This window comes from Alosa pseudoharengus, unplaced genomic scaffold (assembly GCF_046254945.1).
Source record: "Alosa pseudoharengus isolate Yale_2024_CS ecotype anadromous, Long Island Sound unplaced genomic scaffold, YU_APseudo_1.1 YU_APseudo_1.1_scf_13, whole genome shotgun sequence".
Lineage (NCBI taxonomy): Eukaryota > Metazoa > Chordata > Actinopteri > Clupeiformes > Clupeidae > Alosa > Alosa pseudoharengus.
Genome location: NW_027468598.1, coordinates 35,747,266 through 35,772,392, shown reverse-complemented (window position 1 = coordinate 35,772,392; position 25,127 = coordinate 35,747,266). Strand labels below are relative to the sequence as shown.

The window sequence follows — 25,127 nt, the reverse complement described above, 5'->3', positions numbered from 1 at the left end:
GGTGGAGTGCATTATTTGTCTCTGTAACAATTGTACCTGCTGCCTCCAAGTCTTTCTGGAGCTTTCTCCGAATGGTCCATGGCTCTTGGGCTACTCTTTTGACTGTCCTTCTGACTTTCTGGTCAGAAATCTTGCGAGGACATCCTGTGCATGGCCAGTTGATGATGCAGTGATGTTCATTCCACTTGCAGATAATGGCTCCAATACTGCTTACTGGATGATTCTTAAGTTTTGAAATGCATCTGTAACCAGTTCCATTGATATGTTTTGCAACAATAAGGTTGCAAAAGTCTTGGGAGAGCTCTTTGCTTTTACCCATCATGAAATGTTTCTTGTGTGACACCTTGGTAGGAAAAAAATCTTTTTATAGCCCATCAATATGTACTAACCCAGCTTATATTAATTTGCACAGATAGGAGGGATAATTACTCTAACTAGATTCCAGCTTGTTCCTTGCCTTTGTGTACTGCTTTTTCTTAGCGTATTCAATACCTTTTTTCCTGTGCCATTTAACTTGTTTACTCATAATCAATCAATCAACTTTCTTCAAGACACATAGGTCCATAGAGACAACACAGTACAACTATATAACTCAATTTATGGACATTAATGTTTGGATTTTTTAAAATAGGTGGATTACTTAAGTTAACATTAATATCTGGTGAAGATTTAATGCAAATAGCCTCATTGGAAGTATGCTTACTGAAATGATGTGTTCAATACTTATTTTCCCCGCTGTATAATATTGCCATGTGAAAAATGTTGTTTCTGTATGGTTGCACACCATATTTATGATGTAAAAAGAGTGTAATTCTCCATCAAATTCAATCAGATCAGTTACAAACAATAAAATATAGACCTAATTGAACATTTTAACAACAGTTCTATTTGTGTGTGGGTCGTTCTACTGTATAATTCAGGGTACATTTAAAGTGTAGAGAAAAAACAAAAAAAATGTAATGAGTTTTTATCATTTATCAAGTTTCCAAGAGGTGCATGTTTTCTACATATATAATTTTACAAAAGAAATCATGTGGTAAAAATATTAATTGTAACACATCTTCTGATATACATTTGAAACAGAAAAAAACATATATTTAGTCATCATTTTAAGAGCAAAATCTTAAATTAACAGAGTTGACACTCTCATTAAATGCTATTGAAAACAGAAGTTTATGCTGTGTCATGTTAAGGAAACACTGGTACTGAAACAACTCCACATGAAGAAAATGAATTATTCGATATATTGAAAATTATTAGATATAGATTTGCATAAGTAGATAGAGTTGAAATGCTTGTGAAAGTTTACCTGCTGTGAATATGGTAACCATTTAGAATTTAATTTGGTAGAATTTCTGTATCTTATCATTAGTAGGTCTACACTCCATATTAGCCTGGATTAACCAAGACAAACCTGTTGGCAAATTTGAATTTGCTCATTTGCTAACAGGCTCGTCTTTGTTTAACCAGGCTACCCCAAATTGATGGCAATAGGCCATATCCCAAGTTAGCTTCAATGATTTTGGTGTCTTTATATCCTCCAAACACTGGGGGCGCAAAGTTATTGATGTCACTTCATTATACTGTCCCTTACACTTTGCCGTAGTTCCGGAAAAAGCAGGCGTTTCACAACCGAACCGGCGTGACTTTCACAGGCTGACATCCATCCACGGTTGTGTAAAGGTGGCCCGAACCATATACCCAAAATGAGAGTCCTAAAAGCAGGTTTAACCTTAAGTCAACTACACTTAAAGAAACCTGGGACATTGACTCTGAAACAGGTAACGTTACCACTATCTTATCGTAGCTAACGTTAGCCAAACCTCGGTGAACTTTCAGGCATATCTAATGTTAACGTTTTCACTGGATACTTAACGGAATATAACTTTTATTGTAGCATGAAGTCAAGTAATTATGATCTGTATTGGTGTCTGTGATACTATTGCTATTACACATTTGTGTCGCGTCGTGTTGTTTGACAGGTCCTGTTAAATAGTTGTCGGTCGTGTTCGTCCGGCATCATCACCAACGAGAGAATACGCAACATTGGCATCTCTGCTCATATCGACTCCGGGAAGACCACACTCACCGAGCGAATTTTGTACTACACTGGGCGGATAGCTGAAATGCACGAAGTAAGACATACAGGTCACATTCAGCCATTAAACAAATCTGTTGTTCAACGCTAGTCTACAATGATGCATCCCCTGGTGTCTCAAAACGTGTTCCCGATGCCTTGTGTTGTCCTTCAGGTAAGGGGCAAGGACGGGGTCGGGGCCGTCATGGACTCCATGGAGCTAGAGAGACAGAGGGGCATCACTATTCAGTCAGCCGCCACATACACCATGTGGAACCAGCACAACATCAACATCATTGATACTCCAGGTAGGCTACAGGGATGAACCTCTATGGGAGAACCTGTGTCATCGCTTTACACCTAGATTGTCTTTTTAGCCAGTGTTTGTTTTCCGTCATCAAAGCCCTTATCATTTACCCTTTTCCTCTTTTGCTTTATTCTCTCTTCCGTCCTCTTTATTTGACCATAAAGAGTTCACGATAGGTCATGTTGACTTAAGCATCGAGGTGGAGCATTCCTAATGGCGATTCTCCTTTTGCCCCCCCCTGTGTAGGCCACGTTGACTTCACCATCGAGGTGGAGCGCTCGCTGCGAGTGCTGGACGGGGCGGTGCTGGTTCTGTGCGCGGTGGGTGGGGTGCAGTGCCAGAGCCTGACGGTCAACAGGCAGATGAAGCGCTACAGCGTGCCCTTCCTCACCTTCATCAACAAGCTGGACCGCATGGGCGCCAACCCCTACCGGGCCCTGCAGCAGCTCAGGTGAACTATGGCCCTCAGTGGGCTCTGCTGTTGGTTTAGCGGAGGTTTGTTACCCAATGTGACTTACAGTGCAGTTCATATACACAGAGGAAATCCATGTCCAAATACACCTCCAGTATCAGAAGAAATTATATTAACTATTAAATGATATAAGCTATTATACCTAGTAGTCAGGGCAAGTCCATAATATCTCTGCGGTTATATGTAACGGCACTCTATAAGCAAGGCAAGTTTATTAATTTTTCATACACGGGGATAATTCAACGTGCTTTACATAAATAAAAGCAAAGAATAATGGTAGATAAAAACATAAAAGAGCAACTGTCAAAAACAAACTCACTATAGACAACTTGCTTTAGAACTTTAGTCTTTAGGATCCCCTTCATGGTGTAAAGTGATCTGATGTATGCATGGAAGTACATGCTGGAATGATAGCAACATTGTTTACAATAATTGAAGAGTGACACATTTACTGTCTGTCCAGAGGTATTTTATGTTTTGACATCAAAAGTCTTCATACTGTGCCTTGACCTCTTGACCTCTTGTTTGGTTTCCCAGGACCAAGCTGAGCCAAAACGCTGCGTTTGTGAACCTGCCCATTGGCCTGGAGGGGAACCTACGGGGCCTAGTGGACCTCATCGAGGAGCGCAGCATCTACTTCGAGGGGCCATTTGGGTAAGGGACACACGTGACACACGCGGTGATGAAATGTGTCGCCATCGCTGAACTGATTGAGAATACCAGGCAATGCCCGACACTAGGATGCACTGTGACAAATGTAGCATTTTTGTCAATTGAGAATGATTCATGTCATTAATATATGCCACCCTTGTGTTTTGTTATTGCTGTTAGGGTGGAGTACATGCCTTGGATATAGCTTATTTTTAGTGTAGATGGAGATCGATGTACTGTGTGTCATGTAAACTGTCCTCCTTGTTGGGAAAGTGTTTAGGTTATGAGAAGAGGTATGTAGTGTGTGAGTGAGTATGAGACCTCATGCTATGTACGTGTGTGTGTGTGTGTGTGTGTGTGTGTGTGTCCAGTCAGAGTATCCGTTTTGATGAGATCCCGGCAGAGATGCGCGCAGAGGCGGCGGAACGGCGGCAGGAGCTGGTGGAGTGTGTGGCCAACGCTGACGAGATCCTGGGAGAGATGTTCCTGGAGGAGAAGATCCCCAGCGTGGAGGAGCTGAAGGTGCTACTGCACAGTCCTGTATTGCTACTGCACAGTCCTGTATTGCTGTATTGCTACTGCACAGTCCTGTGTTGCTTGTGTTCAGTTGGCCAGAAGGTGCTACTGCACAGTCCTGTATTGCTACTGCACAGTCCTGTGTTGCTTGTGTTCAGTTGGCCAGAAGGTGCTACTGCACAGTCCTGTATTGCTACTGCACAGTCCTGTGTTGCTTGTGTTCAGTTGGCCAGAAGGTGCTACTGCACAGTCCTGTATTGCTTGTGTTCAGTTGGCCAGACTATTTTAAAATCATCGGTTACATTGCATGCCTGCAACAGATTGGGAATATTGTGTTAGACCATCTTCATGTTCGTGTTTATTAGATTTGAAGTATATTTATGTATCTCTCTGCCAACATATTGGACTAAGACATGATGTGGTTCTTGATGTAGATGGAAAAACAGTGCCGAGATCCCTGCGATCATTGATTTGAAACCAAATTTTCAGATTTCTGTATATATGGACATATTAAATATGTCACCAGCAACTATTTGGTCAAAACATAGTTTTGACACTGTTTACACCCATAACACTTGACACCACAACAGCAGAGCAGACTGCTGCATAGAGTAACCTAGTGTGTCCCTCTCTCTCTCCTTCTCTCCACTCCTCTCCTTTCTCTCCTCTCCTCTCTCTCTCCTCTCTCTCTTCTCCTCTCCCCCTCTCTCCACTCCTCTCCTCTCCTCTCCTTTCCTCTCGCCTCTCTCCTCTGTCCTCTCCTCTCTCTGTTCCTCTCCCCTCTCTCTCCTCTCTCCACTCCTCTCCTCTCCCCTCTCCTCTCCTCTCTCTCTCTCTTCTCTCTTCTCTCTCTCTCTCTCCTCTGTCCTCTCTCCTCTCCCCTCTCTCTCCTCTCCTCTCCTCTCTCCTCTCCTCTCCTCTGCTCTCTCTCTCTCTCTCTCTCTCTCCTCTCCTCTGCTCTCTCTCTCTCTCTCTCTCTCCTCTCTCTGCTCTCTCTGTCCTCTGTGTCCAGGCTGCCGTGCGCAGGGCCACTGTCCAACGTGCCTTCTCCCCTGTGCTGGTGGGCAGTGCGCTGAAGAACAAAGGGGTGCAGCCTCTCCTGGACGCCGTGCTGGAGTACCTGCCCAACCCCACCGAGGTCAACAACTACGCCATCCACAACGACGAGTGAGTGCAGATGTCCAGCAGGGGGCAGCACACAGGGCCATGGCACAGGCCACTCCGTGCGTACAGACCTACAGCGTGTTTAGGGCCCCAATTTAAAATGGCTGGCAAAGTGCAAAGTCTGTCAACACGCAAAATGCTCTCGTACATTACCCAGCATCGCTTAGAGCACCTTTAAAGACGGTGGATGCGATCTGGCTGAAGCTAACCCTCCAAATCTTGGGTCTTGCCCATGGTTAAATTAGCAAACAGGGTTTGTTTAGTTATTAGGTTAGCTTTTGACTTAAGACTTATTTCCCTAGAGATGGAGGCTTTTAGTGGTGTGTATGTCTCAAGTCTTCTTTTTCCTGTTTTGGGTTCATTAGGGATTCAAGTGAAGGCACTAAAGTCCTGATGGACCCCACCAGAGATGCATCTAAGCCTTTCGTGGGCCTGGCCTTCAAACTGGAGGTGAGTGTAGAAGCACTGTGCTCAGAGCATGGCAGAGGATTTGCTGAGCTCCATATGGAATCATACAGAATCTGTGCAGAGCTATGGTTTGCCCAGGGGGGTATTCTAAGTACGCTGGTTAGTGACAAACCTGGGTAAGTTAACTCAGAGTAAGTGGTAAACCTCCTACAACAAGAGCCCTATGGCATTGTTTTGTTAGGAGAATGAAGCCATACAGCTCTTCTTTTAGGAGGTTTAGCACTTACGGAGTTAACTTATCCAGGTTTGTCTCTAAACCACGTACTTGGAATACCCCCCAGGTTTTGTTGTTTTATTACTGTTTTGTTTTTAAACTGGGACCTGAGTACTTCATTCTCTTTTTAATATACCAACCTGTTTTGGAATGACAAAAGAACAACATTGGTCATCGATCCGTGCTCCAGTGTGTCCTTCATCGATCCGTGCTCCAGCGTGTCCTTCATGAGGGTTTCTTCCTTTTCTGTCTCTCTCTTCGTGTGGCAGGCGGGACGCTTTGGTCAGCTGACGTACATGCGCGTGTACCAGGGCTGCCTGAGGAAGACCGAGTACATCTACAACACGCGCACCAGCAAGAAGGTCCGGGTGCAGCGACTGGTGCGCCTCCACGCAGGAGAGATGGAGGTGAGGGCATCAGAGTGGCCATGAGGGCATCAGAGTGGCCATGAGGGCATCACATGAGGGCATCAGAGTGGCCATGAGGGCATCACATGAGGGCATCAGAGTGGCCATGAGGGCATCACATGAGGGCATCAGAGTGGCCATGAGGGCATCAGAGTGACCGTGAGGGCATCAGAGTGGCCATGAGGGCATCAGAGTGGCCATGAGGGCATTACATGAGGGCATCAGAGTGGCCGTGAGGGCATCAGAGTGGCCGTGAGGGCATCAGAGTGGCCATGAGGGCATCACATGAGGGCATCAGAGTGGCCATGAGGGCATCACATGAGGGCATCAGAGTGGCCGTGAGGGCATCAGAGTGGCCATGAGGGCATCACATGAGGGCATCACATGAGGGCATCAGAGTGGCCATGAGGGCATCACATGAGGGCATCAGAGTGGCCATGAGGGCATCACATGAGGGCATCAGAGTGGCCATGAGGGCATCAGAGTGACCGTGAGGGCATCAGAGTGGCCATGAGGGCATCACATGAGGGCATCAGAGTGGCCATCAGAGTGACCGTGAGGGCATCAGAGTGACCGTGAGGGCATCAGTGGCCGTGAGGGCATCAGAGTGGCCGTGAGGCCATCACATGAGGGCATCAGAGTGGCCGTGAGGGCATCAGAGTGGCCGTAAGGGCAGCCGTGGCCTACTGGTTAGGGCTCCGGACTTTTAACCGGAGGGTTGCCGGTTCGAGCCCCGACCAGTAGGCACGGCTGAAGTGCCCTTGAGCAAGGCACCTAACCCCTCACTGCTCCCCGAGCGCCTGTTGTTGCAGGCAGCTCACTGCGCCGAGATTAGTGTGTGGCTCCTTAGCCACTACGCTACCACCGCCCCATTCACTGCCTACTGCATGCTAACCCAGCTCCTTATGCTACCACCGCCCCATTCACTGGCTACTGCATGCTAGCCCAGCTCCTTAGCCACTACGCTACCTCCGCCCCAGTGAGGCGAAGTCTATCAATTCTGTTTGCAAAGTGTTTCCCACTCTATGATAAGAGTTGGTCAAATACTGAGTGAGTGTTGGTAGAAGTTTAGTTTAAGAAGCGATGCTTTGTGTGGAGAAACACTTTTCATTTGACCGCTGCTGCTGAGTGACTGACTGACCGACCCTGTCCATGTCATTTCCTGTGCACTGCAGGATGTGGAGGAGGTGTATGCTGGGGACATCTGTGCCCTGTTTGGCATCGACTGTGCCAGCGGAGATACCTTTACTGCTCGCACCAGTGCAGACCTCTCCATGGTGCGTATGCGACACATCACACATCCTCACAGTGCCAAAATGTTTTCAAGTGCTTCAAGTCATATTCTATTACTGTCATCATTGCACTGAAAATGGTTTCCTGGGCAGCCAGTTCAAGGGAAAAAACATACAATTTCTTAGTGTGTGAAGTGAAGTTGCATTTTTCTATTGTATTAGCTGGGATACTTTGTAAATCATCTAAATGTAAATGTTTTGTTGTAGGAATCGATTCATGTACCTGATCCTGTGATCTCGATGTCCATGAAACCGTCCAACAAGGTAAATACTCAGGACATGCTCATAACACGTGTTTCAGACACAGACACACACACACGCGCACACACACACACACACATACACACACACACACACACACACACACACACTCATAGGCACAGTAGCTACACGATTGTTTAAATGGGTCTCTTTCTGTGGTGTTCTTTTGATATTTAGAATGACACAGATAAGTTCTCAAAAGGCATCAACCGCTTCACGCGGGAGGACCCCACCTTCAGGGTTCACTACGACCCGGAGAGCAAGGAGACCATCATCTCTGGCATGGGGGAGCTGCACCTGGAGATCTACTCCCAGGTAGCCGGACGTCCCAGTGGCCATCACCAACTCCAAGCGTTGCAGCTTCCTCTTTTCCTTCCTGTTCAAACTTACTCATGTCATAAGATAGATATTTAGGCGCTTTGTTTGAAAGAGTGTTTTTATTAAAATGAAGAAATCTCAAAATGAAATGATGTTCTAAAATCTAAACATATAGACACGCTAAAGCAGATTTGCACAGCACTGTACGTTGTATGTTAAATGATGATATATGTACATTTAACGACAACTAGCATAACATTATGACCTATAGTATGCTACATCCAAACCCAATCTCCCTCTAATCAGTGTTTATTTTTTCCTTCTTGGCATTCAGTTCTTACAATGTGTGTGTGTGTGTGTGTGTGCAGAGGATGGAGAGGGAGTATGGTTGCCCGTGTGTGATGGGCAAGCCCAAAGTGGCCTTCAGGGAGACCATCACTGGACCTGTGCCGTAAGTTTTAACATCATGACTTAATGACCTGTGCTGTAAGTTTTAACATCATGACTTAATGACTTACACCAAACCGTGCCGTAAGTTTTAACATCATGACTTGACTTAATGACTTAGACCGAACTGTGCCGTAAGTTTTAACATCATGACTTAATGACTTACACCGAACCCAGAGCAATAGTTGGTGTCATTTAAAATGCCATTTTACCATCTGGAAAGTTTAGGTATAAATAGACATATTTGTTTCCATCAGGGATTTGTTCTGATGTTGTGGAACACTAAATCTGTCATTCCCAGGCTCTTTCTCTGCATGAGAATATGTGACCCATGATCCATGTTTGTGTCCCCTGCAGGTTTGAGTTCACTCATAAGAAACAGTCTGGGGGCTCGGGCCAGTATGGTAAAGTCATCGGGGTTCTGGAGCCGCTGGACCCAGAGAGCTACACTAAACTGGAGTTTGAGGACCGCACCATCGGGACCAACATCCCCAAGCAGTTCGTCCCGTCTGTGGAGAGGGTAAGGCAGCGCAGCGCAGCGCAGAGCAGAGCAGTGCAGTGCGGAGGGTCACCAGGGAACAGACTGCCCAGTTGGGACATGATACTGATACGAATGATGATATGATACTGAACAGACTGTCCAGTTGACATGATACTGATACGAATGATGATATGATACTGACTCTGACTTTGTAATAATAATAACTGTGTGTTAATCATGCTCTCTCCCTCTGTTCTTCAGGGCTTCAATAACAATAATAATAATAATTGTGTGTTAATCACTCTCTTTCTCCCTCTCCCTCTCTCTGTCTCTCCCCCCCCCTCTCTTTCTCTCTCCCTCTTCTCCAGGGCTTCAGGGAGGCTTGTGAGAAAGGGCCTCTGACCGCACACAAGATTTCCGGTGTGCGGTTCGTGCTGGACGATGGAGCCAGCCACATGGTCGACTCCAACGAGATCTCTTTCATCCGTGCTGGAGAAGGCGCTCTCAAGCAAGGTGAGGACCCTGAGGACTCAACTTGGTTACTGGTGTACTGATTTGAACTTCACTGGTATCTAGCAGACGCTAAAATGAATGGAACCCTGGCCGACCTATCGTTACCCTGACCATAAGAGGAAGGTCACTCGGGTCCCTCATATGTGAGACACAGGAGGGAAGATGGTTCTCTGTGCTCTCATATGTGAGACACAGGAGGCCTTGAGACGTTGGCCAGTATACTGAATAAACAAAAGGAAAAGACGTGGTGGGTTTGCATGTAGCGAAAACATAGATTGAGGTTATTCTTAGAAGTCGTTAAAGTATAAAACTGGCTTACAACTTGCTGAATCAAGAGCTTTATTCTATATACTATAACTCTACTCTGATGGTGACCTGAGTACCCTACCCAAACCTTCCCCAAAGAACATTTCAGAAAGTGAACATGATCGTTATGTCGTGCGTTCTAAATGATTGTCTCCTCATCGTAGCTATGGATAGTGCTAATGCCGTGATCCTGGAGCCAATCATGTCGGTGGAGATCGTCGCACCCAATGAGTTCCAGGGACCGGTCATCGCCGGGGTCAACCGTCGCCATGGAGTCATCACAGGACAGGACGGAGCGGAAGATTACTTCACTCTCTATGCGGATGTAAGTAGACCTCACACCCACAACCAGAGACTAGAACAGGCGAGATGTGACCACGTGCTGCCCACAGCGTTGTAGCGATCAGGTACCCCACTAATCACACTTTTCTTTACCATGTTATCTAGTGCAGTAGGAAGTTATTATGAATATAGAAGGGTCGTGAGCAGGGCTTGCTATCGTGTGTGTTAATTGTTTAGTACACAGTATATTCACACACACACTACTTGCAGTAGTGTTTCCATCTGCTTTATATATTCTGTTCATGCAAGAATAGTAACAAAGCACACAATCACACCATCAAACTGCCGTCTGAAACATTATCTGGGAGCCATATCTGGGCAGTTTTGACCACCCTGCCCTGAATGATTTCTCTCTGATTCCAGGTCCCACTGAACGACATGTTCGGCTACTCGACCGAGCTGCGGTCCTGCACTGAGGTAAGCTCCCCTCGGCCACGGCTGCCTCTGAACAAACACGTCTCTGAGCGACACATTTCATGCACTTAGACTCTCTCTAACATGCCTGTTATTGGGTTAGCCACTCTTTTGGGACTGACTTCACATCTTGTCTTTTTCTCCTCGTTTTCTCTCTCCTCTGCAATCTGACATGTCTTTTTCTCTCCGTCTGTTTCTCCTCCACTCTGCGCTTTCTGTCTCTCTCTTCTGTGATCTGACATCTTTTACTCCCTCTTGTTCTTTCTCTCTCTCTCTCTGGCCTGCTCCTCTGTCTGTGCGCTGGTCTGCTCATCTCTCTCTCTCTCTCTGGTCTGCTCATCTCTCTCTCTCTCTCTCTCTGGTCTGCTCATCTCTCTCTCTCTCTCTGCTCATCTCTCTCTCTCTCTGCTCTCTCTCTCTCTCTCTCTGCTCATCTCTCTCTCCTCATCTCTCTCTCTCTCTGCTCATCTCTCTCTCTCTCTCTCTGCTCATCTCTCTCTCTCTCTCTCTCTGCTCATCTCTCTCTCTCTGCTCATCTCTCTCTCTCTCTCTCTGCTCATCTCTCTCTCTCTCTGCTCATCTCTCTCTCTCTGCTCATCTCTCTCTCTCTGGCCTGCTCCTCTGTCTGTGTGCTGGTCTGCAGGGGAAGGGAGAGTACACGATGGAGTACAGCCGATACCAGCCCTGCCTGCCGGCCGTCCAGGAGGACCTCATCAACAAATACCTGGAGGCCACAGGACAGCTTCCTGCCAAGAAAGGCAAATGGAAGAACTGAGAGCCTTTGGACACACACACACACACACACATGCAAGAACCATACTGTCTAGGAAATATTTGGCGGTCTCATTTCAGCCCTGGGTTGCCAGTGGCAGATTGAACAGTGAGGGCAGTAGGGGTGGTGCGGTTGAGCTCAGATGTGTATATTTATGGTACGCGTTTGCTCTTCGTTCATATCTCCACCCATCCTGCTGGCGTCTGTTTAATGAAAAGCATGAACTGTGTCCCAGCTTGGCATTCGTTTTCCAGTGGAGCAAACGTCGCAGCCACAGCCACTGTTTGAATAACAGAGCTCAGACTACATGAGCTTGAGGTCAAAACTCCAAAAGTATACACCAGATTATTCCCCCTACAAAGATCTATCCTTTTCCACCAACAGAGTAATTTATAAATTTTTAGACTTTCCTCTATCAGGACTGTATGGCCTGTGTGTCCCACTGGACTAGACTACGTCTGGTCAGGGAGGTGGACCGGGCCTGTACAGTGAATTGCATTTGTACTGTGTACAGCGGATGATGTAGTCTGTGTAATTAAAAATGTTATAATTCCATTACCATTTCTGTGTCTTCAATTATGACAAATAGTTCATTAGACTGTAACCGTTAGCGCTGAGAGGGTCCTGCAGTGCAGCGTTCTCTGAAAATATTTTCACATCCAAACAAAACTGGTAATGCAGGCCTGAGTGTGTGAATCAATATCAAATCAAATCAAAGCCTTTTGAATTATGCTCTAATTGAATCAGGAAGTCAGTGTACATAGCCACTATAATCAAGAGTGTGATTGCATTATTGAACCTCTGTGGAGATGGAAAAAAACTTCAAATCTAACTTCCTATATCTTACGGCAGTCTCTTCCTGTTTCTGGGGCACACTTTTTTTGTCTATCATAAACAGACAAACATAACTGAAAGTTAAAAAACACCAGTCTGACAAAACTTCAAAGTAAAAAAAAGTGCTGAATTACCCATTTTCATTTGTCCAGTGGATGTTTGTGTCCAGGCTTTTTATTTGTGCTGATTAGAGCATTGTGTCTATGCAACATCAATGACCAAACCCTTATACATATTTAACAACACTTTATTATGCTTTATATCAAAATCAGTGAACTTTATTTGGCTTTATATCAAAATCAGTGATGGTACAAGCAGTTGCACACGTAAACTGGAGTAATATGCTTATAGCTCCTGTTTTGAGTACTTTTAACACTTAATCTGTGGAACAAACCGGTCATACAACCCTTGCTAAACAGTTAACCAACGAGTCTGCTCACATTAACCATAACCGTCCAACTCCTTAAGTGCTTTTCTCTTCATCTTGGGGATTGTTGCTGACCATTCAGGGTGACCTGGCATGGATCATGTGGGAATGTGAGGGATTCAGGGTAACCTGGCATTGATCATGTGGGGTTCAGCTGGCTGAAGATGGTTTGGTAGCCTCTGGTGTTAATTTGGCCGAAGGCAGCTCACAGTGGTGGCATTTGGGCTCCCAGTCTGCCTGTGGCACACTCACGCCCCCTGCTGGAGACCAGGCCACCAGCAGCTTCCAGTGCAGGATCTCCTACACAAGCAGAGGCATTAGAGTGGTCAAGTGCTGGCTTTTAGAAATGCATGCGCACACACATTATAACAGCTGTTATGAACTGATTCATTGTGGCAGCAAAAAAGGGTGTACTATGCGTTGCAGGTGCAAAAAGGCTGCTCTTAAGTGCACAGATCTTTGCTCTTGCTCAGGAAACTGTTAGCCTGGACATTCACAGCCATCAAGACATGACATTAAAAGGAAATTAAAGGAAAACATTGTTGACAAAAAGGGGTTCCTTAGATCGATCCATCTATCTATCTATCGGCATAATAGCAGTAGTCTAAAGGTGAAAAAAGAAATCACATTTGTATGTGATTAGAATGTTGCCAATTAAAGGTTCCATTTGATACCGTCATAATGAACTCAAGCGACCAGTTTGAAGGGCAGTTAGTGTAAGTTCTAGATCTTTATAGTAGAACTCTGGAATGACTGGTAAAAATATTTTACTCCTCAAAGATGTGTTATACAGCAAATATCTAGCCCCAGAGGTCAGATCTGAAGTGGCTCCATGTCTGAAAATAAACTTCAAGGTGTGTAGAAACACTGAACAAAATGTCATGCTTTAGTCATAAAATGCACAATACTTTATGTGCGCTTAACCGCTCCACTATTAACTGTTATTAACTGTAAAAATAAGAGAGAAAGCTGGTTAGGACTCTTAGTGGTGCTGAAGTAGGAATGAGTTTACTGCACCTGAGAGATCATGTCATGAAGCAGGATGTGATACTTAAACCTCAGCTGGTCATTCTCCGTCTCCTGTCACAACAAGGGAAGAGAGACAAGTTAGTGAGCAGTTGGACAAGTTCACACCAAAGCCCAAATGGAGTGGCTGAGTGGCTACAGAGGAGCCTTCACATACGCTTTTCTCTGTGCACTTCACTGAAGGCTAACTATCTTCTACCAACCTGCGCTCCAAGCAATGCTAATAGGTAATTTATTTTACATTGCCATTACATTTAGTTACTTTGCAGATGTTGATTATTGCACCGGTAGTGAGGCAGATTATAACCCAGGCTGCACCAGGTTAAGGAGAAGACCATAATGAATCACTTAAATTACACTAACATGTATGTGAAATGTCCTGTATGTGGAGATGAAGTGTGTAGGTTACTAGTGCTTTTTGTGTGTGTGTGTGTGTTTTTTTTAGTGTGCGCTTTGTGCGTGCGCTTTGTGTGTGTGTTTTTGTGTGTGTGTGTGTGTGTGTGTGTGTGTGTCTCACCAGCTGGGTGAAGTTGGCCACCTGGGCCATGTTGTAGAGAGTGCTCTCGTTGGACTCTTTCAGCATGACGAAGCTCGCTGCTGCAGCACCCAAGTGCCACATGGGCTTCATCTCTGGAGCAACGTTACCATAGCTATCTGCACACACACGCACACACACACACACACACACACAAAGCATGCGCACACACGCACGCGCACACACATGCGCACACACACACACTTTCATAAGCGATCTGCACGTATGAAACAAACCAATTAACCATTTACCAAAATAACTGCTGATTATTGTAATAGTGCGTGCACAGGCAGGTGTGGGCACAGGTGCAGGTGCAGTACCTGGCATGTTGCTCCCGGAGAGCGGGCTGTTGGAGGTGTTTAGCCGCTGGAAGAGGGCGTCCTCCTCCGCCCTGGTGTTCAGCTTCTTCAGCCCCTCACAAGAGCACTGGACCTGGGGAGCCCTCTGCTCCTGCTCCCCTGGGAAGAGCAACTCCGCCGTGCACTGGCCCAGATCCGTCTGACCACACGCACAGCAGGGAGGGAAGAAGAAACAGCTTAAGGAGCTTGCACACTGCTCCAACAAACTCCAACATACTCCAAAGGTTGGGTCAGTGTGGGCCGGCCGTCTGTCTTTGTTGGCGTTTGTTGGATGGAGACACCACAGTGTGGACTGCCAGTTGGTTTTATGAACATTCTAAAGACTACCTACTGATTTAGAATGTTGGAGTTTGTTGGTGTTTGTTGGAGCAGTGTGCAAGCTCCTTTAGACATCACTAGCTTGGCTTACATCCAACCTTTTCATTTGCAATTTTACCATTTTTGGATATGAAATCCTGACTGGAAACACACTGTAAAACACTTCACATTGTAATAACGACAGGCCATAGGCAACCTACTACTTGCTTACACTTACATACTCATTTCCATATATTATAATGTGTTTCTAAAACCAACCAATAAAATACAACCATCCCAAACTACACTTCCTCATTCTCAATCCTGTAGTTGTAGTGCAGTGTGCTGTGAAACAAGTCTGTTTAACATGATAACTATGCAGTCATGACAACTGCATACCCACCCACACACACCCACCTATTACAACACAGAGTCAGACCACACACACACACACACACACACACACACACACACACACCTATTACAACACAGAGTCAGACTAGGGTGTGATTGGGAAGAGTCACACACACACACACACACACTTTGTCAGAAAAGTCATAAATATTCCGGTACCTACATTGCTGACACATTCCTTCAGCGAGATCTGCAGGCGGTACTTTTTCCCAGCCTGTCCCAAGTCCTGAGGAAGACAGTCAAACACATCAGTGTCCATCAAGTGAGAGGACACACTGTGAGGCAATGCATTGTGACCTCAGTCTGAACCAGCACCGTTCCTACCAGTTTTATGTTAGCTGCATTCCAGCCCTTTTCGACAGATAAGGACACCATAGCATTATTACTGAAACCTGCCTGTACCACACTGCCTAGGAGTGCATTTGGATGTGTGTGTGTGTGTGTGTGTCAGGAAGTTGTTTTGTGAATATTACATTTGCCATTGTATGTACATAGATATGTATGTCTATCTGTCTGTCTGTCTGACTTTGTGCCTGTGTAAGTGTGTGTGCCTGTGTAAGTGTGTGTGTGTGTGTGTATGTGTCTGTGTAAGTGTGTGTGTGTCTGTATTCTATGGTGAGCTCACCTCCAGGCTGGCCTTGTGGACGCGGTTCAGCTCGATGCGGCTGTAGGGAGAGGCATGGCGGGTGTTGAGGTAGTGGACGGCCACCTTGGCCGCGCGCTGGGCAGGATAGTGGTGCGGGACCAGCTCAGCATCAGACATCATGGCACCGTCCAACTGACCCCCCAAGGAACACAACAGACAGGACACAAGAAAAAGGCAAAGATGAGGACAGGCGATGACCGCGTCCGCGTGAGAATCCGTGAGGGACGAGTGGCAATGGCCAGAGCAGGGTGGGGAGTGGTCCAGCCGGGTGCTACATGTGGACTTTGACCACTCTGTGACTCAGCAGGGGCACGAGCAGGAGGAACCTTTTCTTCAGCGAACACAGTGGAATGGAAGAGTTCAAATCTCCTCCTTCTTCTTGTGGTCAGAGATAAAAAAAATAAATAAACATTTTGCAGAGAATTTGTGGAACAGCTCCAAAGTTTCTCCTTGTGTGTGTGTGTGTGTGTACACTTCTGTAAACACACTCCACTTCCTACTTCCTGAAATAGTCGAAGTGATCCCACCCACTCTTAAAGAGACAGAGGAGTGAGTGTTTCCTTTCCTGTGTACACATACACACACATACAAGTCCTCCAACTGGCTTGCTTATCATTTTTTTTATCAATGTTATTATTACAGTTATAGATACAATTTACAGGCCTTTAGCATAAACTGACACGGATGGTGATTTTTCAAATAAAATTTAGTTATACGCGAAGTAAGATGTTAAATATCTTGTGTTGGTGGTTAACATGATGCAAACTTTGTCACAACACATATCTTCTTGTAAATATACTTTAAGAGGCATGTTTATGTTTATATATTAATAAATGGCATTGAATGAAGTGTATACAGTACATTTCCTAGTACTGAAACAATTCAAAGCTTTGTAAGTCTGAAAAACATCTTTATGAAAGACTATTATATTAACAAGACTTTTAAACTACATAAATATCAAAGTACACATGCAGTAATGGTGAATCTGCAACTTGCACAACTGTAAATGTTCCAAGAATACTTCTTATTTGAAACAATAAATTACCCAACGAGAATATTTACACACATTAACTACCCAGGGGTAATGGGGCAGCGCAAACATATTTCCACGATCATATTTATACACATTTTAACATATTTTGGCCATTTTATGAACCGCAAAGCTCTGTTGCCTCATGCCAGCGTCTCACTGCCAGGAGGGTCCAGCAGCCAGCGTCCCACTCACCTCAGGGGGCACCTCTAGCTCCTCGATGTTGTTGGTTTCGAGGGGCCCGGGCTCCGCGTCTGGACGGTAAGGCCCGGCCAAGCTGTCCCCGATAAGCACCACCACGACCCAGAGAGTCCACCCGGGACGACCCATCCTAGGAGACCGAGGCAGAGAGAGTACTGGGGTGAGGGGCAGCCGCGCTCTGTCGCGGTTACAAACTGGATAGAAGCGGAGCGTCCATCTGACGCAAGAGGCTCTGGGAGAGCAGAGGAGCTGATACTGTCCAGATAAACAACAGACGACTTCCTGCTGAACTCAAACAAACTGCTCCCCCCTGGACACTGGCATACAGCTGCACACACAGCACATAGTTTCACCCCCTCCCCTCCTCTCCCTCTCTAGCCATCTGTCTGTTTATACTGTGTGGGTGTGTGTGTGTGTGTGTGTGGGTGTGTGTGTGTGTGTGTGTGCTTTGACACTCGGGTCAGGCAGTGAAGCACATACCCAAAATGAAAGTGATAGCTCATGTTTGGTGTCCAACTAAAATACATTTCATCAGTTTCATTTGAATTATCTGATGTTTTGTGGAATGACTCGGGATCAGGAATAAGTTGTTGCTGTGCTGGGTATCAGTGATGCATCACTGTCTTTAGATACTGATGCAGCAGGATCTGTATATTTCTTCACTTACTGAATGCATGGAGTAAAGGTATGCTTATACAATACTGAATGCATGGAGTAAAGGTATGCTTACAATACTGAATGCATGGAGTAAAGGTATGCTTATACAATACTGAATGCATGGAGTAAAGGTATGCTTATACAATACTGAATGCATGGAGTAAAGGTATGCTTATACAATACTGATCCTTGGCAATGTTAGATGTAAGTGGGTTTTGAGTTCCAACTGGGTTGACTGGTGTTCTGTTTGACTAGGCATGTCATTATGCACTGTATGGCAAAACTATCTATGCAGATGTAAAAGCAATACTCAACTCTACTCAACTCAAAAAACTGACAACAAAACATTGTCATTTTGAGAGATTACTTAAAAACTTAAGTCTGGGTGGGCACAATACTGCGGTTTTCAAATAACTTACAAATTAAATGCTTGTTGCAGTTCTGAACACTGAACAGCAGAGGGCAGCAAAGGTCATAAAAAAACAAAAACACACTGCTCCTGGCCTCTTACTTTCATTCTGACCTGGGGGGTATTCCAAGTACGTGGTTTAGTGTCCATTCTGACCTGGGGGGTATTCCAAGTACATGGTTTAGTGACAGACCTGGGTAAGTTAACTCAGAGTAAACCTCCTACAACAAGAGCCCTATACGGCATTGCTTTGTTAGTAGAATGGAGCCATACATCTCTTCTATTAGGAGGTTTACCCCTGACTCTGAATTAACGTACCCAGGTGTGTCACTAATCCACAAACTTGGAATACCCCCCTGGTCTGTGACAGATGTTCCACTCCCAAAGCAGAAAGGCACAACACCATTCTCCTCTGGTGTAATCCCAAACAATGATGGCATACTTATGCATTAATTGGAATAAAACAATGTAACCTAGGCTAGGCATAATAACCTAAAGAAGAGAATATTGTAACATTCCGTGCCAATGATGAGACAGTTTACCATTAACCGGTACTTTTAATGTTGACTGTTGTCGGCCACAGCCACGCCACAAGAACACACTTTTACACTCACGAATAGGAGCTCCAACTCACACACACCTCCTCGTAATCTCCCTACGCCCCCCCCCCCCCAAAACCACACACATTACCCCCCGGAAGGGGGTGGTACCCCAACCCTGGCCCAGGTAACAGAGCCTATCAGAACCATTACAACACATTAACTGTGCTCACATACTTTTAGAAACTTAGACACGCTACAATATTCTCCTCACCACCGGAGTGACTGGGGACAGTAGTTCCTCAGGATAGACCACATACAGCACAGTCATACACCCTCTTGCTTTATTTCATATCAAATGAGTTCCTATGCAGACAAGGCCTGATCATCTTTTTGGACATGTGCAGACAGACAGGTTTTTGGAAGCAGCCACCACTCCCAATCTGTCCAGGGGAGCAATCAATCCTCTCATGTCTCCGACCCAACTGACTGATTAATATAATCATGAAATATGATCTTCACTGGCAGACTGAGCTCTACTTTCCATCTCCCTCCCACTTTTTTTTTTACACAAAAATGAATGAACTTACTGCACTGTTATCTTACTGTAGGCCTACTCTATGGAGGGAGTGGAGCAAAGTTTGCCAAGCTTAGATTAAATTCCATAACAGATGACCAAGCCGAAGTGAATTGTGGGCAATTCTAAATGACACAGGAGATGACTCTCATTGAGAGGTGATCTGACCCATGGTAAAGGTGTAGCAGACAGTGAGGGAGTCTTCTGCCATCTTCTCCCAAAGCAAATATATTTGTTCAGGCCTATATTTCTTTAAAAACCTCATTACCGACTGGCTTATCGGTTTTGCCACACTGTAGGAATTCAAAGACACTAAATGGAGTGGAAATCTTTAAGGTCACCACCCTATACATATTCTTGTCAACAATATTTTAAGTATAGCTATAAATATGCTAAAACGTACAATTTGGAAAGTTATGGGTGGCTTTGTTCATAATCCGAAGTGCTTAATAACCCATAATGAATAGTACATGCAATCATAAACTCAATTATCATAGATAAGTGGGGATATGTCTATGGCAAGGAAATGATAAGCTATATGCATTTTGGGAGTGGGAGCGTGCAGGAGCCTCCAGGAACTGATTATCTTAATGCTAAATAAAACATTTGGGGCGTGCCACGACGAAATAGGCCTAAGTCGTGTCGCGGAAATCCATTTCGAGATAATATTTGAATGCAGAATAAATTATGTATTTTCTCATTTTACCACGAACATATTCCTTAACATCTCTTGTATACATATATGAATATACATGTAGAATACATACAAATATACATAATATGCTCATTTACACTTCACAAACTTTAAAGCATTTTCTCAAAACGTTTTTTTGCTGAGACGAGGATAGCTTTGGACAATCTCTGGGTTGGCCAAACGGAATTGAACAAATGACCCATTGTTTTTAACCAAAAGGCCTGTGTGGATTATAAATATCCAATAAACCCATTTTTTTTATTTTATTTTGTCGAACTGGACTCATTTCGCCGTGGCCCCATTTCATATATTTCGGGGCAAAGAAATAATGACATCATGCATTTTGCAGTCATTCCATCAACCGCTAGGGGCTTGCCGTAAGAACTCTGCATTGAGTTGAAGCAGAGCCCGTCTACGGAAGCTAGTTGATGTAGTCACATGTTTACGGTTGGTCACATGACTTTGTTTAAAGTATCCCAGTGCTAGCATAGCCACACAGCAAATGTTACGGTTTCCATTGTTTTGAGTGCACTGACAATTATGGCGGGGATGGGAGAAGAGGAAGACCGTATAACTGAAGAGGATCCCCTCACCGGGCAGGGTGATGGCAGCGTCCGGGCTAGAAGATCCCCGTGTAGTGACCCGGCTCACTGGCTACACCGAATTGTGGTTCTGGTGTTTATGTGTTTCCTTGGGTTTGGTAAGGAATCATCATCCATGACAATGTGTGCAAATGACACTAGCTAGCCTGATAGTCTGTCAAGTTACAGCTAGCTTACCATGTTTACTGACTGAGGCTACACTACTGTTAAATTAATTATCGGAAGCAATAACTACAGTCATGTCAGAACAATACTTTCTTTGTGGCTATACAACTGTTTCTAGCCAGCCAGGCTCAACAAGCGAATTTCAACACCTCTCGAGAGTAACTATAAGTATTAGTTAGCAATTACTTTCTTGTGAAGTAAGTTAGAAAATAACTTTGAATCTGTTTCCTTCTCAGCTAGAGTCAGAGTTGTTACCTCGACATCTGACTTGAGCGAAAAGTTAAAGTGATCTTAAATACCAAATGTTCCCGATTAACCAGTCCAGACCTGTCTGCTCGTTCTTGTCCATCAGGAAGTTACTTCTGCTACGACAACCCCGCTGCTCTTCAGACGCAAGTCATTCAGGTGAGGGGCCGAAGGGTCGGTGACGTCTTAAATAGCCCGGGAGCGATTGTCTTTCAATTACCCTCAGAGGCCTTAGTTTTTATTCATGGGATTTCATCACTTTGACATGGTTTTGTTGTGAAAAGAAGTTTTGAAAATCTTGGGAAGCTCTCCCTTGGTTTTTCAGCCCATCATAATTTAATTTCAGTGACAACCTAGATTTGCCTCCTCTTCTGCTTTGTCCAATATTAAAGTGCACGTGCAAGGGCAAGGTCTTATTTAATAAGCTCAAAATAAGTGCCATACCTCATATCTCCAGCCTATTCCACACTTAGAACCAGAGCGATGCAACTGCAATCAGTGGTTGTGTGGTTTAAAAACAAACCTGATGCAGATTCTCTTCCGAAACCACTTTAAACCAGATGCTGTGTCCGGTGTGAGTAAACTAACGTCATCTCGCCCTCTCAGATAGTTTATGAACTGGCACGTTTCTGATTAACCCCTGACACAGGACATGAAGTTGAACACGTCCGGGTTCATGCAGCTCTACGCCTGGTACTCTTGGCCCAACGTGGTGCTGTGCTTCCTGGGCGGGTTTCTCCTGGACAGAGTATTTGGCATCAGGTGAGCAAGGCTGTCCATCATAAAGTTTTGACTTGGGCTCAACCCATATGTTCAGTATGTTGAAAACAGCACATCTGTTAGTGGGATAGTCAGACACTTGAGTTGTTGTTTCCAAACTTCTTGACACATTAATCATTTAATGTCATCTGATCACGATGTTCTTTATCACCACACCAGATGTGCTGTCACACACTCCTCTTGATTGGAGGCAAACTATATTAATGATGTAATGACATTACCTCATTGCGTGATTAAAAAATGAACTTACTCTTCCAAACACTGCTGAATAAAAGATCAATGTTAGCCCCCGGTCGGCACGTTAATGTTACGCAAGCGTGCCCACGCCATCTTTATTTTATTTCACCACAGAGGTGTGTAACGAGCAAACATCTCCTATCGCAGGTGAACCCCACAGCACAGCACTCCAGTGCTTTGTTCCACTTTCCAAAGCATTTTGGCTGTTTGCATTCATTTAATCACTGACAGCTCTGTTGATACTGCTGACGCTCTTAAAATTATAATTATATCTATGACCTCACCCATTGGGTACCCAGTAAATTGACCATCTGTGTCTCCCTCTGTGTGTGTGTGTGTGTGTGTGTGTGTGTGTGTGTGTGTGTGTGTGTGTGTGTGTGTGTGTTTTTGCAGGTTAGGGACCATCATCTTTGCCTCATTTGTGTTTGTGGGGCAGGTAAGGTATGCAGGTAGCCATACCTGCGTCACTTTTAGTTCATGCTAGTAAATCAAGCAAAGTAACGACGAAGGCCACAAGGCCGAAACATTTGTTACTTACCCCTGTTGCTAGTGACAATAAATCAGCGAGAAAAAAGAGAATTTGTTTGGAGTGCGACCAATCTTTGATTTATGATCTATATGTGATCATTATCTATATGTGATCATCATCATTATTGATCTATATGTGACACTGGCATAATGTGACATTGTTTACTTTTATTTTACATTACATTACATTTGGCTGACGCATTATTTATATCAACAACTTTTATAAACATTCTGAAAAGAGAATACTGAACTGAACACATAATCGCATGTATGTGTGTGTGTGTGTGTGTGTTGTTCTAGATCATTTTTGCCAGCGGCGCTCTGTTTAACCGTTTCTGGTTGATGGAGGCGGGCCGATTTGTCTTTGGGTAAGACACATTGACCTGCAAAATTAAATTTCTTCGCCCACATACTGTCACTTTCAAACCAATACATACTATATAAGGTCAGTTAGCAATGGCTGTGTTGGGCATCTGTTGTGGACAGGATCGGGGGTGAATCGCTCGCGGTGGCCCAGAACACGTATGCGGTGAACTGGTTCAAGGGCAAGGAGCTCAACCTGGTGTTCGGCCTGCAGCTCAGCATGGCACGCCTGGTGAGTGCAGTACGGAGTGGAGGAGGGGGAAGACGATTGCGGTCAAATCAGGTCAAAGATATACGGGTCAATCATAAGATATACGGGTCAATCATAAGATATACAGGTCAATCATAAGATATACGGGTCAATCATAAGAAAAGACATACTGGATGCAAGAACAGGTTCAGGCAATCAAACTTTGTCTTTCACGTCAACTTTTTGTTTAGTTATATTCAGGGTTTTTTTTTTTGGTCTGATTATCAGTTCAGCCAAATGTTCAAATGTTCTCCCTCTCTTTTTTGCCCTCCCTCTGTTATTGTTTGTCTCTCTCTCTCTCTCTCTCTCTCTCTCTTTCCCCCCCATTCTCTCTCTCTCTCTCTCCCCCATTCTCTTTCTCTCTCTCTCTCTCTCTCTCTCTCTCTCTCTCTCCTCCCAGGGTAGCACAGTGAACATGAACATCATGGGCTGGGTGTATGACCGCATAAAGGACCTGATGGGCTCCGCTGGCCCCACCACACTGGGCATCGCCCTCATGATCGGTGCGTCATCGGCTAACCTCCAGCTAACTCAACTCCCATCTCCTGTAATAACCTCCAGCTAACTCAACTCCTATCTCCTGTAATAACCTCCAGCTAACTCAACTCCCATCTCCTGTAATAACCTCCAGCTAACTCAACTCCTATCTCCTGTAATAACCTCCAGCTAACTCAACTCCCATCTCCTGTAATAACCTCCAGCTAACTCAACTCCCATCTCCTGTAATATGTCCAGCTAACTCAACTCCCATCTCGTTTAATGTGTCCAACTAACTCAACTCTCATCTCCTTTAATATGTCCAGCTAACTCAACTCCCATCTCCTTTAATATATCCAGCTAACTCAACTCCCATCTCTTTTAATATGTCCAGCTAACCTATTTCCTTTAATATGTCCAGCTAACTCAACTCCCATCTCCTTTAATATATCCAGCTAACTCAACTCCCATCTCCTTTAATATATCCAGCTAACTCAACTCCCATCTCTTTTAATGTGTCCAGCTAACCTATCTCCTTTAATATGTCCACCTAACTCAACTCCCATCTCCTTTAATATATCCAGCTAACCTAACTCCCATCTGCTTTAATATGTCCAGCTTGTCCAGCTAACCTAACTCCCACCTCCTTTAATATGTCCTGCTAACCTAACTCTCATCTCCTTTAATATATCCAGATAACCTAACTCCCATCTGCTTTAATATGTCCAGCTTGTCCAGCTAACCTAACTCCCATCTCCTTTAATATGTCCTGCTAACCTAACTCTCATCTCCTTTAATATGTCCAGCTAACTCAACTCCCATCTCCTTTAATATGTTAACTGTCACTTGCATCCATAGCACCTTGTCAGCCTGTGGTGGGGATTCTGTCGTCGCTTCCCTGATCCCAGACCTGTTATTGGCACCCTAACTGTAGCAGACGTGCCAGAGGCACACTGTCATCTGCGGGAGTCGATAAGAGAACAGCTCAACCTAATGTTTCAGAGCAACTTGTAATCTGACACTGCTCGAGTCAGTTGAGGGAATTCTTTATGGTAGATCATGGCTTACGTATCTGACCATAGAGGGCATTACTCAAGACGGCTAAGGGGATACTTTATGGTAGATCATGGCTTACGTATCTGACCATAGATGGCATCACTCAGCAATTCCATCCAAGTGTAACCAAACTCATTGTTCAACGCAAAAGCTACAAGTCCCTGTCAAACCCTGTCATCTCTCTCATTTCACAGTCTCAAACAGCCGTAGGTGAAATCCTACCCAGACGTACATGTCTGTCTGTCTGTCTGTCATTATCATGCAACCAAAGCCTTATGTAGTGGTTCTAAAGGTTTTGAAGTCTCGTCAGCAAGATGCCAGTTGTAGGCATTGTTCCTCTGGGGCAGACGACTGAA

The 25,127-nt window shown here is 44.8% G+C and overlaps 3 protein-coding genes across 3 annotated transcripts in view; 2 read left to right on the top strand and 1 right to left on the bottom strand.

Annotated features, from left to right (window-relative positions):
• Window positions 1–1,629: 1,629 nt before the first annotated feature.
• Window positions 1,630–11,957, top strand: gfm1 (G elongation factor, mitochondrial 1). The gene is made up of 18 exons (XM_076282949.1): window positions 1,630–1,781; window positions 1,983–2,135; window positions 2,253–2,385; window positions 2,631–2,835; window positions 3,394–3,510; window positions 3,879–4,029; window positions 5,036–5,190; window positions 5,553–5,637; window positions 6,139–6,276; window positions 7,452–7,553; window positions 7,776–7,832; window positions 8,007–8,144; window positions 8,516–8,598; window positions 8,952–9,114; window positions 9,444–9,588; window positions 10,059–10,219; window positions 10,600–10,653; window positions 11,294–11,957. The coding sequence occupies exons 1-18, from the start codon at window positions 1,707–1,709 to the stop codon at window positions 11,423–11,425; spliced, it is 2,247 nt and encodes a 748-aa protein (XP_076139064.1). The 5' UTR covers window positions 1,630–1,706; the 3' UTR covers window positions 11,426–11,957.
• A 525-nt stretch (window positions 11,958–12,482) lies between these two features.
• lxn (latexin) lies at window positions 12,483–21,214 on the bottom strand. The gene is made up of 8 exons (XM_076282948.1): window positions 21,134–21,214; window positions 17,186–17,321; window positions 15,940–16,092; window positions 15,478–15,540; window positions 14,565–14,742; window positions 14,227–14,363; window positions 13,701–13,763; window positions 12,483–12,983 (listed from the first exon to the last, which is right to left on the bottom strand). Exons 1-8 carry the CDS (start codon window positions 21,181–21,183, stop codon window positions 12,834–12,836), a joined length of 930 nt encoding a protein of 309 aa, XP_076139063.1. The 5' UTR covers window positions 21,184–21,214; the 3' UTR covers window positions 12,483–12,833.
• Window positions 20,494–25,127, top strand: part of mfsd1 (major facilitator superfamily domain containing 1) — a 19,107-nt gene continuing 14,473 nt past the window's right edge. Inside the window, exons 1-7 of the mRNA XM_076282947.1 lie at window positions 20,494–20,767; window positions 21,187–21,239; window positions 21,730–21,842; window positions 22,491–22,533; window positions 22,926–22,993; window positions 23,112–23,220; window positions 23,639–23,741. Coding sequence (XP_076139062.1) covers window positions 20,608–20,767; window positions 21,187–21,239; window positions 21,730–21,842; window positions 22,491–22,533; window positions 22,926–22,993; window positions 23,112–23,220; window positions 23,639–23,741 — 649 coding nt within the window. The 5' untranslated portion in view covers window positions 20,494–20,607. The remainder of the gene's footprint in view (window positions 20,768–21,186; window positions 21,240–21,729; window positions 21,843–22,490; window positions 22,534–22,925; window positions 22,994–23,111; window positions 23,221–23,638; window positions 23,742–25,127) is intronic.

Bases quoted from the DNA above. Each gene is read 5' to 3' on its own strand.
- lxn (XM_076282948.1), bottom strand. From the start codon at position 21,183: ATGGACAAGAACGAGCAGACAGGTCTGGACTGGTTAATCGGGAACATT. The intron at 17,322-21,133 runs GTATTTAAGATC...TCGGTCTCCTAG, and splicing joins TGGTTAATCGGGAACATTTG to GATGGGTCGTCCCGGGTGGA. The intron at 14,743-15,477 runs GTAGGTACCGGA...GCGTGTGGTCAG, and splicing joins TGAAGGAATGTGTCAGCAAT to ACGGATCTGGGCCAGTGCAC.
- gfm1 (XM_076282949.1), top strand. From the start codon at position 1,707: ATGAGAGTCCTAAAAGCAGGTTTAACCTTAAGTCAACTACACTTAAAG. The intron at 4,030-5,035 runs GTGCTACTGCAC...CTCTGTGTCCAG, and splicing joins CCAGCGTGGAGGAGCTGAAG to GCTGCCGTGCGCAGGGCCAC. The intron at 8,599-8,951 runs GTAAGTTTTAAC...TGTCCCCTGCAG, and splicing joins ACCATCACTGGACCTGTGCC to GTTTGAGTTCACTCATAAGA.